Below are 13,795 nucleotides of genomic sequence, written 5' to 3'. Positions count from 1 at the left end.
GCTGTGGTCCATGCCTTAAAATATCTTCAACATCTATGATCCTCGGGACCTCTTCAGATGGTTATAGATAATAGCACAGTGTTGTACATAAACAGGGGGGGGCACCAGGTCATGCCCTCTGTGCTGGCTGTGGTGGCTTGAGAGATAGCTCTACATTGCTCCTTAACCCTCCAAGTGTCTTAAATTCTGTGACTGCAAAATGTAGTGGCAGACAGGCTGAACTGGACATGCCTCATGATGGAACTTAAATGAGAGCGTCTTCCAGAATTTTATCTAATTGTGGGAACACCACTTTCTGCACTAGGGCTCCTTGTAAGCAAGCATGGAAAACAGATGCATTTTCATTACCATAGTCAGGAATATTATGCATTTCCACACTTTCTATTGATATCCAGGGTAATTCTGAAGATTCAGCAGGACTCACTAAAAGTGGTGGCTCCCTTTTGTCCCCAAAACATAAAAGGTGACAGACTGTCCGGAACACAAATCCACATTTATTTTAAATATTAAAACACACCATTAAGAACTTTTGTCGTCCAATCACGGCTTCATCAGAATAAAAAACACTCCAAAGCCAAACTTAAATAGTTATGGATTAAACCATTCAAGTAACCCCCACACACACGCACACACACAGATTCCACTTACATTTTTAAAAAGACAGGAGTATTTCATTCACATAGAACTAGCAGTGTACTTATATACAGTCGAAACAATAGATGTTAAGTTGTCTATCTCGCCTTCATTCTTGCTGGATGGGTTGAAGGAGCCTCGCTCCGACTCTCACTCTAAAAAGCTGAGAGTTGGTTACCGCCCGGCTCAGGCTCCCATATATCCCACAATGCTAGAGGCGGGGATTACCTCCAGATCTTTTTTGGCTACAGCCGAGGTTGGTTGTTTTCTAGGTGTTCCTGGTGAGTATATTTTCTTGTGAAATTAGTCTTAAAACCCCTTTAATTTAATATTTTTAATTTATTTAGAGGGTAGGTACTATATTAACCATTTTTGAAAAAACATACAAGCTAATATGTTGTACATCACCTATCCTCCTAATAACACCAACAATAATAACAATTATATAATTGTTTTATAACAAAGCAGTGTCTTGTTCATATAAAATAAAATAAGAAAAAAAAGCACATTCTAACTAACTGGAACAGGCATCCGTCAGCTATTCCTTTTCATGTGTTTTCATATTTTTTCATATTTTTACTATCACATGGAATATCCTAAAAAAATCCAACAACAAAAAATAACCATAGTATATTAATGTTTGTATTTAAAAATCCTTATTAGTACCTTCATAATACTTAAGCTCATAAAAAGCAGTATATATGTATAAAATATCTACCTAATTAAAGTACTTGACTATATATATATATATATATATACATACATGTATGTGTATGTATATATATATATATATATATATATATATATATATATATATATATATATATATGATAGTAAATAATAGTAAATAATAATAATAATTCACCCCCATTATTTCATCTTGTTAAAGATTTCAATTTAAGTATACATGTAACTGAGATGTATTCATTAAGTCCCGGCCAAGCTTCAAGCACCATCTACCAGGTCATCTCCTTCTTCTGCAGGGTAAGTGGGTTAAACCCTACCCTGATGTCCAGTTTCACCTGGTCATTTATCATGTACTTGAAAATGTGAACTGGATTATCCTTATTGTGTTGGTCCCAGGCAACATTGGTTCTCCCTTCTTACTGAACTGACCAAGAACAGTTACCACAAGTTTCCTGACAACTGGACCTACTCATACAAGTAAAGGAGAGTTTGATACACCCGAGCCTTAAACAACTTCAGCTAACTGTCCTGATGATTTAATTTTGATACCTTTTAGGCACCTCTTTCATGAGGATGTGCAGCCTGCTACTAGAAAATCCTATATTGATAGCTGGAAAACATTTTCTAGTTGGTGCCTAACCAATAACCAAGGTCCCCTCAGGGGATTATGTACCATTGGTTCTGAAATTTCTGTTTTTTTATTATTCCCATGTTAAGGCACATTTTGCATCTATTTCAGTGTGGCCATATGTCCTGGCCTTCTATCTCTGTTTTTGTTAAAACAGTTTCTCAAGCGGGTTTTGCATCTTAGACCTCATTGAAAACAGGTGGTTCCCTCCTGTAATCTTAATTTTTTGCTGGAAGAATTTAACTGTGTTTCCAGTTGAACCTGCTCATCAGGTAGACGTAAGGTTCATTACATGGAAGATTGTCTCCTTATTGCTCTGAGATCTGCAGGAAGAGTATTTGAGTTGCAAGTTATCGTGGTGAGTGAACCCTATCTGGTCTTCAGTATAGATAGGGTCACATTAAGAACAAGTCCCTCATTTATGTCCAGAGTTGCTTCAGAGTTTCCTTTAAATCAAGCCATCAGTCTCCTAGTATTCTATCCAGATTATCAGAAACTGGAAGAAAGGATTCTCTATACTCTTGACATACATAGGCAGATCAGGTAATAACTTGACAGAAGTAATTCCTCAAAAAAAGAGGATCAACGGTTTATTTCTTATGATGGGACAAAGAAAGGACAACCCCGTGGGAGGAAAAACATCTATTTTTAGATAGTTGTCCTCAGCCATTGCCTTTTGTTTTACCCACTATGGTAGATTCATTTCAGGCAGTATCAAGGTACATTCTACTAGAGCATTGACTTCTTTGATGGCATATAGGAAAGGTGTGGACTCTAGAAGTATTCTAGAGGCAGCAGCATAGTCCTCTGTACATACTTTTACAAAGTGTTACAAACTGAATTCCTTCTCCAGGTCCAGGACTGTTTTTTTTTTTTTAAGAACAATTCTCCAGGGGCACCTGAATTCTTATCCTTCCTCATCTCAGCTTGAATAGACTTTGGTAATAAACCCAACATAGTCAAATGGCTAGTGGGAATGATGACAATTGTTCAGTTTTGTAAGTTGCACTTCCTGTAACAGTAAAGATTGAGGGCAGATGGAAATTTCTTCAGAAGTTTTAGCTAGTGAGTACAATAAAATGAAAGAGGGGTTTAAAAATAGGATAGAAAGGGAAGAACAAGAGTTATGGTTAAAAAGTAATGAGAATTATTTAGAGTGGCTGACAAAGGTTAAAGTATTGCAAAATAAGGGGAATCTCAGAGAACAAGAAGAGGCACAACTACAGAGTGCTAAAGAGAAAATAAGGGAGTATCTGGATAATCTGCATATGTTTAGAAATATTGGTGTTAAGCAACATTTTTTTTTTTTTGCTAATAACTCTAGGGCACAAAAATTCTTAGCATAACGACTTAGGCAACAGAAAGTTGAAAGAGGTTGTTTTCAAACATACAGAAGCTGTAAGAAGAAAAATAACCAGAGATCCTGTAAAGGTATTAGAGATATTTCGGAAATTTGGGCGGCACAGTGGTGCAGAGGCTAACATTGTCGCCTCACAGTAAGAGGTTCTCCGGTTCGATTCTTGGCTAGAGTACCTTCTGTGCGGAGTCTGCATGTCCTCCCTGCATTCTCATGGGTTTCCTCCGGGTGTTCCGGTTTCCTCCCACATTCCAAAGACATGTCTAAAGCATTTCTTCTCGGACCTCCACTGAAAATAGTCTCTGTTCCTAGTCGGACTTTCCCAGTCAGCAAATGTTAAATAAATAAATAAAACAAAAATTCATATAAAGCAGAGGAATGTAGAAATCAAAAAAAAAAAAATGCAAATTTGTGTAAGACTTAAGTATGGCAAGGTTTGTGGTAGATGAGGTTCAACAACTGACAGCTAAAATAGGAGGAGATGAGATAAAAATGGTGATGTATAATCAACCTGCAGGTAAGCCTCCAGGAATAGATGGTATTCTTGTGGAAGTTTGTAAGCTAGGAGAGAAGAAAGTGATACAGATTGGTAAGGTTTTAACAGTAAACAGAGTTTTAATAGCATTATTGTAATTTTTTACCGCCAATTTTATGATATATATTTTGACTGTCTCCTGCTGTGTTCTGCTAAGGTTTTAACAGTATTTTAAAAGGGGAGAGAAGCACCAACATCCTGGAAGAAAGCTGTTGTGGTTGCAATACTTAAAGACGGTAAAGACCCATCAGACCCAGCTTTATATAGCCTCATTTCAATTTTAAACCATGATTATAATGTGTTTATAGCTAAAAGAATGGCAAAGGTGTTGGCAAAATTGATAGATATAGCTCAGTGTAGTTTTGTGGAAGGAAGTCAAACATCCGACAACATTAACAGAACAATGATAATCCAAAGAGAAGCAGAATATAAGAAAATACCGCTGTTGTTGGTGAGTCTTGATACAGTGAAAGCATTCAACAGAGTAAGCTGATATTGTTGTTTGCATTCATTCCTCACCTTTTGGGTTCGGATCTGACCCTCAAATCTGACTCGGCCGCTTTTTACAGCTCGTGGAGCACTGAAAACCCTCGAGCTGCTCTTTTGCCCATAATGCAATAGTCCTCTCCCACACCTCAGATCTCATTTGCCACTTACCCGTTCTGACGTTGGTCACTGTTAGCTCCTGAGTATTTCTTGTGTTTAGTGAGTCATTTAAAAATGTATTCTTTATAATCTTCTATATTTGAATTTTCTACCTGATAGAACCTTTCTCATCCCTTTAGCTTATCCTCTTTTGCCCTTGTTACACTTTTTTAGTGTATATTCCCTTAATTATCATTGTTGGTAATCCTTTTCTTTCTTTTAGCTTTTTAGGTATTTCTCTGTTAATTACCATCACTGGTATTTTCTTTTAGTTAATTACATTTTTAAAAAAAATTCTCTTTCCTTATCTTTTTTGTTTCCCCTTTACTGGACTATTAAGTAGCAATGTCAGAAAAACCTTTGGGTTTTTAAAAAATGTAAGACTTGCAGCCATAAGATCACATTGTCTGATGCACACGAGTTATGTGTGTATTGCTTAGGCCCGGCCCATTTAAATTCTATGTGTGAGGTATGTAAGGGCTTTTATCCAAGGGCCCTTATCAACCAGAAGAATAAATTAATATTAAGGGGATTAATGCCATCATCATCTGGGACTCAAACCCCCAAGAAGGGCAATAAGAAGGAGGCTAAAAAATGTCATTTGGACCAGACAGGCTCTTCTGTTCCAAGTTCAGAGCCGCATTTGAAAATAACTAAATCATTGGATCTGAAGTCTAAAACCTCTTATCAAATTTCTTCATATCCAAAGTCTAAAACGTCAGCTCTGACCTTGTCAGATCCAAAAAAGCATAAAAATGGAGCTCCTCGGATCCGGTCTCCTCACTCTCTGGATCCAATAACCACTCGTTTCTCATCTCCTTTCCTGGTGAGCCGCCACCACTCCAGGACCTCATCCATTGCTTCATCTTGTCAGTCTTCCATAAGTTTGACCGAAGCAGATGTACATAGGATGATTCATTCTAAGGGAATCCAGTATCTGTCTGCCTGGGATGACATGATCGACAGACCACACTGCTTTGCCAGAGATGGCCTTGCACCTGTCGCCCTTCAGATTCCGGATACTGGCAAATGCTCTTGCCACCCTTATAGTGCCTTTTTTAGGCATGGTTCAAATGACAAATTCACCACCGTAACAGGTACAAGCAAGCAAAATCTGAGGGTAATGCTACTCAATGCTAGAAGTCTAAACCTCAAAATGAACTCACTCGAAAACATTGACATCTGTGCAGTGACAGAGACCTGGTTCAAAGCTCCAGAGAGCACCCCTGCATTACCAGGCTATAATTCATACCACACCTTTCGGCCACCAAACCCAGACCGAAACACTAAAGGTGGAGGCGTGTCCATATTCATTAGGGATATCCACACCTCCAAGCTAGTTGCTCAGCATGATGCATCCGAGATTATCCAAGTTCAACTAACTCTGGGCAAAACCGCAATCCAGATTGTAGCTTGCTACAGACCCCCCACCATGCCCCAGGATTCCCACTCCTCTTTTCTTGATACACTGGAAAATATTAAGGTACAACCCAACACTCTAATAATGGGTGATTTCAACTACCCTACCATTAACTGGGAAAACTACTCATGTACCAACTCTTTTGCTCAACGTTTTCTGGAAATCATCAATTCCAACGCTTTGGATCAACTTATCCACACCCCTACTAGAGGCAGCAATATCCTATACCTGGTCATCACCAACATGGGTGACCGGTGTTCCACACCAAAGGTCAGCTCCTCATTGGTCAGATCCGACCACAAGCTAATCACCCTAGACATCCACATCCCGCTCCCACCCTCCATTAGGAAAGCAACCGTAAAAAATTTCTCCAAAGCCAACTTCACGCTTCCTAAGACAGAAGTGGCAAACTTCATGGCACCCATGCAGATGGACAATAGAGGTACGACGGCTGAATCCTACACAAATGCACTTTATAAGCACTTACATGAGTGCGTGGATCGTGCTATCCCTAACAGAACCAAGATGCTATCCTCCAAAAAAAGGAAGCCAATCTGGTGGTCTTCTGCCATAAACAAACTCTACAACAGAAGAAAGAAACTGTTGCAAAAAAGAGTAAAATCCCACGATTGGAGGAACTCCCTGGTCAGCCTCAGTAAGAAGCTGAGATCCCTCATAAAATCCTCCAAAGCTAGTTATGAAAACAAAATTGCCAGTGATTCTAAAGACAACCACAAAGCATTCTATAGCTATGTTAAAATCTCAATGGCAACACTCAGATCTGCTCTGAGTTACAGCACAATGACACTAAATATACAGAACCAACTGATATTGCCAACATCCTGGCAGATAGGTTCAGTGCTAACTTTACCCCCCTCTCACCCCCTAAAGGGCCCATCTTTATACCGGAAGAATGCAAAGTTCCTGTAATCACGGCTGCACAGGTAGAAACTTCACTCTCCAAAGCCAAGAACACAGCATCCATGGGACCTGACAACATCCCAGGCTGCCTTCTACATGAACTACAGAATGAACTGGCACCCCACCTAAGTACCATGTTCAGTCATAGCCTCACCTCAGGCTTTGTGCCCATTGAATGCCGCACCGCAACAGTTATCCCACTCCACAAAGGGGGGGCCACAACAGACCCCGGGAACTACCGCCCATTAGCCTGACGAGCCTCATCTGCAAGGCCATGGAACATATCATCCTGGAACTCATAAACAAAGACATTGGAGATCTCCAAACCCTGGACCCCACACAGTTTGGGTTTGTAAAAGGCAGATCATGTCTCCTAAACCTGATAGACTTCTTTGAAGTAGTCACCAAGGCCATGGATGAGGGTAAGGTGGTTCAAACAGCCTATCTAGATCTTGCCAAGGCATTCAACACCATCCCCCATTCTGGAATTATAGATAAACTCACTAAACTAGGTATAAATCCCTATGTCACAAGATGGGTTGCCAACTGGCTTACTGAAAGAACCCACACTGTGAAATTAGCAGACTCCAAATCAGACTTCAGACCAGTGACAAGTGGAGTACCACAGGGTTCAGTCCTGGGTCCCTTCCTGTTTGGTATCTACTTCTATGAAGTACAGGCTAACAGAGAAGGTCTTTGGCTAACTAAATTCGCAGATGACTGCAAACTAGGAGCCATAATTGAAACTGCTAACGATGTGGACATCCTACAAAAAGGCCTCACTGAGACAGATGCCTGGTCTCAAAGACATGGTCTCACACTCAATGCCAAAAAGTGCATTGTCATCCCCTTTGGTAAAAATTCTGTACCCATGAACTACTGCATAAGCGGTAGTCTGCTTAACACCGAAAGTGTGATAAGAGACCTTGGGACACAGGTGGACAGTAGTCTCTCCTTTGATGATCACATTGCCAAAGTGGTCAGGAAATCCTTCTACGTGGCACACCTCATCACAAAAGGTTTCTCATCCAGAAAAAAAGAGGTCATTGTTCCCCTCTACTCATCACTCATTAGACCCATTATAGAGTACAACGCCCCTTTTGGTATGTACCTCACAAGACATCTACAACAACTGGAAAGGCCACAAAAATACCTCATAAAGAGGATTATTGGCCTCAAACAGATGCCCTACGCAGACTGACTCAAAAAACTCCAGCTTTACTCCGTCGCATATCGCCTACTCAGAGGCAATCTCTGCCTAAAATACAAAGCTATGTCAAACCCAGAGCTGTTGGACATGCTCCACTTAAAGAAATCCCAATCCCTCCGAGCTACACGCTCTAGGGACCTAAACCTTGTCACCACAATAAACAGAACATGCTGGAGGGATAGATTCCTGTCCCAGAGACTTCCCATACTCTGGAACAGACTACCTATCTATGTCAAACAGAGCTCCTCATTAGCACTCTTCAAGAAAAATCTTGATGATTGGATGGGTAATAGGAAATTCACCCCGGGGATCACTTCTGTGGTTCTGCTTGACAGGAGCACAGGAAAATATTTTTTTTTGGGTGGCGAAAGCTAGGGTACATTTTTGGCTAGGCTTGTATAGGCCCTAGGGCCAATAGCCTAGTACCTACCTATGAACCTATGATGAGGAAATTTCTCTCAATGCAAATTCAAATGGGGGTTCTTCCGGCTCCTACCCCATCAGGTCCAGAGATCTGCATTAATACTGCCCTACCTATTTTGTCTGCTTTTCTGATCCAACCTTTGTATTTGGAGAAGTTGGATCCATGAATCTGAAATCTGTCCTTATTGGACCAAATATCATTATATCTTGTACTTCTGTACCATCTCTGAGTGCACCAGCTCCAAGCACGTCTCAGCTGGATGACTTTTGATGCTGTAGCACTGGCGACAGATCCAAGGTGTTAGAGTCATCCCTGACATTGTCACTGCTTTGTTCAACACAGTATCCTTGACAGCTTCCCTTCCCTTACCAAGGGTATAAACGATATGATTCCGTGTCAGAAAGATCACTCAAAATTCCTCTCTTTCAGCCCAATTGATTCTTCAAGCTTTGGGGTCAATGTCTTCTACTACAGTTTTGGTTCCGTTAGCAAGATACCTCATTAGAATTCTTCAGTGGACCCTAGCAACTCAGTGGTCCATTCTGCATCAACCCTTATCCATCCAAATCAAGATAACTCAAGCTTGCAAAAATTACCTCCTTTGGTGGATTCACTTTCCAACAGCCCAAGGCCATAGTTACCACGGACACTTCCCAGATCAAGGGGGGGGCACTTTTTGGGAAAGACTGTCCAAGGCACATGGTTCCCTGAAGAGGCGAATACGTTTATCAGTGTCCTATAAATGAGAGCTGTCCTCTTAGCTTTGTAGGCCATTCCAAGACACTCTCCCTTTGTGGACCATTACGATTCAAATGGGCAGCATGTCAGTAGTTTGGTACATCAACAAACAAGGAGGAACCAAATCTTACCTCCCTGTGTCGAGAAGCTTTGAGAGCGTAGCAGTAGGCACTCTCATACAATCGATTTCTGATATCAGCGCATATTCCGGGGAAATGCAATGTGGTACCAGACAAATAAAGTAGGTCCATTCTAATGCATCATAAGTGGTCACTCACATGAAAGTAGCGGAAAAGATATTCTGTCAATGGGGCCGACCTTGCTGCATCCTCTTTGCATCTCCCCTCAGCAACAAGTGCAGCAGGTTCTTTGCCCTGATCCCCCACAGGGGGAAATCACTGAGAGATGCTCTTCTTCACGATTGCCCACCCCCCTCTTCTCTGCACCTTTCCTCCAGCACCTTTAATCCCCAAATCCCTTCAGAAAGCATCTTGATTGAAGAGCACCGTCATCCTCATTGCTCCTTATTGACCTCTTCAAATTTGGCTCCCCTTTCTTTGGCCTCATCTCCTTCATCCCCCTTGAATTCTAGAGCCCGCTCCAGTCCTACTGCATCATCCGACAAATGTGGTACAGACAGACATCTTAGGATGGCGCAGTGGTGTCGTGGTTAGCACTGTCGCCTCACAGAAGTAGGTTCTTCGGTTCAGTTCTCGGCTGGGGTGCCTTCTGTGTGGAGTCTGCATCCCCTTCCTGAGTTTGTGTGGATTTCCTCCAGATGCTCCGGTTTCCTCCCATATTCCAAAGACATGCACTAGTGGATTGGACACTAAATTGGCCCTAGGTTTGAGTGTGTGCATGCAAGCATGTGGTGCACCCTCTGAGGAGGTTGGGCATCGGGCTCACAGCCCGATCCCATAAAACCCATACCTGCTATGGAAGCAATGAGTGCTGAAGGGCGCTCATTGCCGATGTGCTGAATGCACAGGAGTGAATCCAGGATCCAGTCATGTTATGCCTAAAATTAACTGCATGATTTCTCCACTTTGTTTAATAGCAAGACACTCCAGGCTCTATTCCTCTGTTCACCATATTATTTTATCCTTCCACAAAGCTTCTAGAAGAAAAATGTACAGATTGAAATGGAAATGTTTTGTTATTTGGATCCAGCAGAATGGCATTGACCCTTTTTCAGCACCAGTGTCTAAGGTTCTAGAGTTTTTAGCAAAAATCTTTGACGAAGGTGATAGTTCTTCAGGTGTTAAAGTGCAACCAGCTGCCATTTCTAACTTTCACATTGGGGTAAACAATTCATCGTTAGCATCTTTCAAACTTTGCAAGGCATTTACAGGAGGAACCTTTCTTCTTAGATCCCCTCTTAAACATCCAGCTCTCCCATGGGATTTCAGTTTAGTTTTGCAATCTTTGGCCCAGTATCCAAATGTGAACTAAAATTTCTAACGTGGCAGACTATCTTTTTAGTGGCCATTTCATCTGCTAAAAGAATATCAGAATTTCATGACTTTTCTTCTAATCCTCCTTATTTGATTTTTCATAGGGATAAGGTATCTTTACGAACTGATCCATCCTTCCTTCCTAAGATGATGTCAGAATCCAATATCAATCAAACTATCAATCTTCCAGTTTTCTTTCCAAATTTTTCAAACAGTGGAGAATATATGCTATGTTTACTTGATGTCCAGACAGTTACATTTTTACTTACATAGGACAAAAGTTTTCAGGAAATCAGATCAGTTATTTTTCCAATTTTCAGAATCAAAATTGTTTAAATCAGTTACCAAACTGACCTTAGCCAAATGTTTAACAGATTGTATTTCATTTGTTTATCAAAACGCAGGTTTGACTTTGCCAAAAACATTCAAAGTTCATTCTACCAGGTCTATGGCAACCTCTTCACTGTTTTTATCCAAATCATCCTTGGATATTTGTGCAGCTGCAATTTTGGCCAACTCTCATACCTTTATTGCTCATTACAGATTGGATCTGGTCTCTAGGAAAAGAGCTGCCTCCACCTTAGCAGTGTTTAGGAATCATAGAGTCCTCCCGGGATTAAGGTAGATGGGGACTCTGCCCAACAGTTGAGGAGTGAATGAAAATCACAACATCAGATAAAGAAGTCATGTACTCACCATGACGTTCCATCTGTGTTGTCCATTTTCATTCTTCAGTTTCCCTCCCTCCAAACCTCCTACCAATTTGACTTCCAGAAGGATCAGAAGATGCTAGAGGAACCAGTGTTCCTTTGTTTGAGCTCCAGATACCGATATTTGTTCTTTTCATATTCGCTAAAAGTCAACAGGGAAGATCTGAGGTATGGTAGGGGACTAGTGCATTGTGGGTAAGAGAGGAGCTTGAGAGCTTTCAGTGTTCCACAAGCTGTAAAAAGCAGTCAAGTTGGATCCATGGTTCGGACCCAAACCAAACAGTTGAGGAAAAATGAAAATGGGCAAAATAGATGGAACATTTGCAAGCAAAAATCCTAAATTTTCTAGACTTTGTTGCATATTTGGGAGCCATACATATGTCCATCCATTGTTTCCTTCTGCATTGCTTGTCCAGTCTTTTTCCCCAATCTTTTCTAAGTTCCTCTGATTGATTCATATAGCTATCATGCAATATTTTACTTACCCCACTAATCAACCATTTTTTAATAGCAGCCTTTGTTCTAGAGTCAACTAAAAAATTCTACCACAGCAGGTCTTTCACTTAGGATTCCCAATCCCTTTCTCTGCCTATACTCTGATGTCAATCCCTGATAGGGAAAGCAGTTTCTAGCCGGCAGTCTAAATGTCTTCTTGGCCTGTTCCTATTCTATTAACTTTCCCTCTGTAGCTATTTTCTTCCAATATCTTGGCTTATTTTCCTGTTTTCTCCAATAAATTCCAGCCTCCTCTTCCCTTTTCTCTGTATCCCTAAGTACAGTCATTCCTATTAACAAAAATCTCCTTTCTCCATTCTTGTGTTGGCTTAGTTCTTAAAATACTTTCTACTACTTTATGAATATAATATTCTGCATGGCTGTTGGAGACTTTGTAGCCTGTTCCTCCGTACTAAGGAATTAACCTAGAACAGTATGGAGGCAAGAGCCATCCAGGGAAGCAGTCATTAAGTCAGCAAGGAGAGTTGCTTGTGCCCTTTCTGGCATTCCAATAGTAAGGGCATTTGTATTGCCAAATTACACCCCTGGGTGGGAGGACAAGCAAACTGCAGCACAGTGGGGACCACATTGCCTTCCCCTTCTAGTGCAGGCTTTTGTACAGTTGCTAATGAAGTCTGTCACAAGCAGTGACTTAATACACTAAAAGCTTGTCCCCAAGACATATAGTGCAATATTTCTCCTCCCCTGTGGAAGTATGGCTGTGTGTAGCTTACTGTGCTTCCACCTGTCAGTGTGCCGGTCCTCCCCTGCCAACTCCATAAAATGCCCAGTCTGATAGTAAAACCTGAGTCACCTAGACTGTAGTCATGTCTTTATCCCTCTAGGCCATGTGGCTAAACATTTATAATCAAAGAAACAAATAACTTATTGGTAGCATTAGTGTTATTGTTATTGTTATTAATATTATTACTGTCATTATCATGATATAATTTGTTTTTTTTTTTTTTTTTGTTTTGTTTTTGCATTTCAGGCACCTTCTCAGTGTCTTTCAGGGCAATGGCAGTGGGGTATACCTCAGGTAACATTAAACATTTTCTTTGCAGATTAATAAATGCTTCTTGCATTATGCCTTATCATGTTAATATGACTTTACTTTTTATTTGGCTTGTTATTTCAGTCATCAGCTTCTTCAACACAGCTTCTGTATCTACAGCCTTCTGAGGTGATATATCAACCATCTGATATAGCACAGGATAATGGATGCATGCTCTCTCCTTTCCCTGTAATGGAGAGCTCATTACCTGAGGTATGGAGGACAATAAAGACATATAAAAAAGTATTCTAGCAATAAGTCATGCTTCACATTGAACTGCATTGATGAAGATTAAAGCAGATCATACGGAATGCAAAGACAATATATTGAGTAGAGGGATTTGTAGAAAGATTTATAGATCTGACATTGGAAACATTCTGTAGTGGATAACTTGGGATTTTTCATCTAAGACCAGAGCAGAATGTTTTTTTTATTCTTGCCTCATTTCTGCACTCAAAGCACATAAACGTCTTGCTGGCACGTGGCATGACATAATACATCACTCTAGAAGGATGAGCTCAGGCCCTGCATCGTTTTTTACTGCTTCTCACACAGTTTTGATCGCTTTCCAAATGTTAATCTTGGAGAATTTCCAGCATTTGATAAGCAAGACACTGAAGCTTTTGACGTGTTTTCTGCAGTCAACAAGTCAAGAGCTAGGACCCTTCCAGACACTGTCTTTACTGCCTGGGAGGCAAACGTGGTATGAAGCGCTGCTTGACTACTGGCACTTACACCCACACACAGAAGATAGAGAGAAAAATACTAAAATCTACCTCAACTTCTCGACAAGGCCGATGTAGACAGTGTCTTTTCCAGAGGCTGATATGAAAGTATCTTTCATGTCCTGTTCCTGCTAAGCCTAACCAGTAAGCATTCTCTTT

General features: G+C 40.7%; 1 protein-coding gene across 1 annotated transcript in view; it reads left to right on the top strand.

Annotated features, from left to right (window-relative positions):
* BOLL (boule homolog, RNA binding protein) overlaps positions 1 to 13,795 on the top strand; it is a 2,224,369-nt gene that overhangs the window by 1,882,378 nt on the left and 328,196 nt on the right. Inside the window, exons 8-9 of the mRNA XM_044060305.1 lie at positions 12,849 to 12,896; positions 12,996 to 13,124. Of these exons, the coding sequence (XP_043916240.1) occupies positions 12,849 to 12,896; positions 12,996 to 13,124 (177 nt within the window). The remainder of the gene's footprint in view (positions 1 to 12,848; positions 12,897 to 12,995; positions 13,125 to 13,795) is intronic.

This window comes from Protopterus annectens, chromosome 2.part0 (assembly GCF_019279795.1).
Source record: "Protopterus annectens isolate FY-2018-M chromosome 2.part0, PAN1.0, whole genome shotgun sequence".
In the NCBI taxonomy this organism is placed as follows: Eukaryota; Metazoa; Chordata; order Ceratodontiformes; family Protopteridae; genus Protopterus; species Protopterus annectens.
The sequence above is the reverse complement of the archived record's forward strand: the minus strand, read 5'-3'. Positions and strand labels throughout refer to the sequence as shown.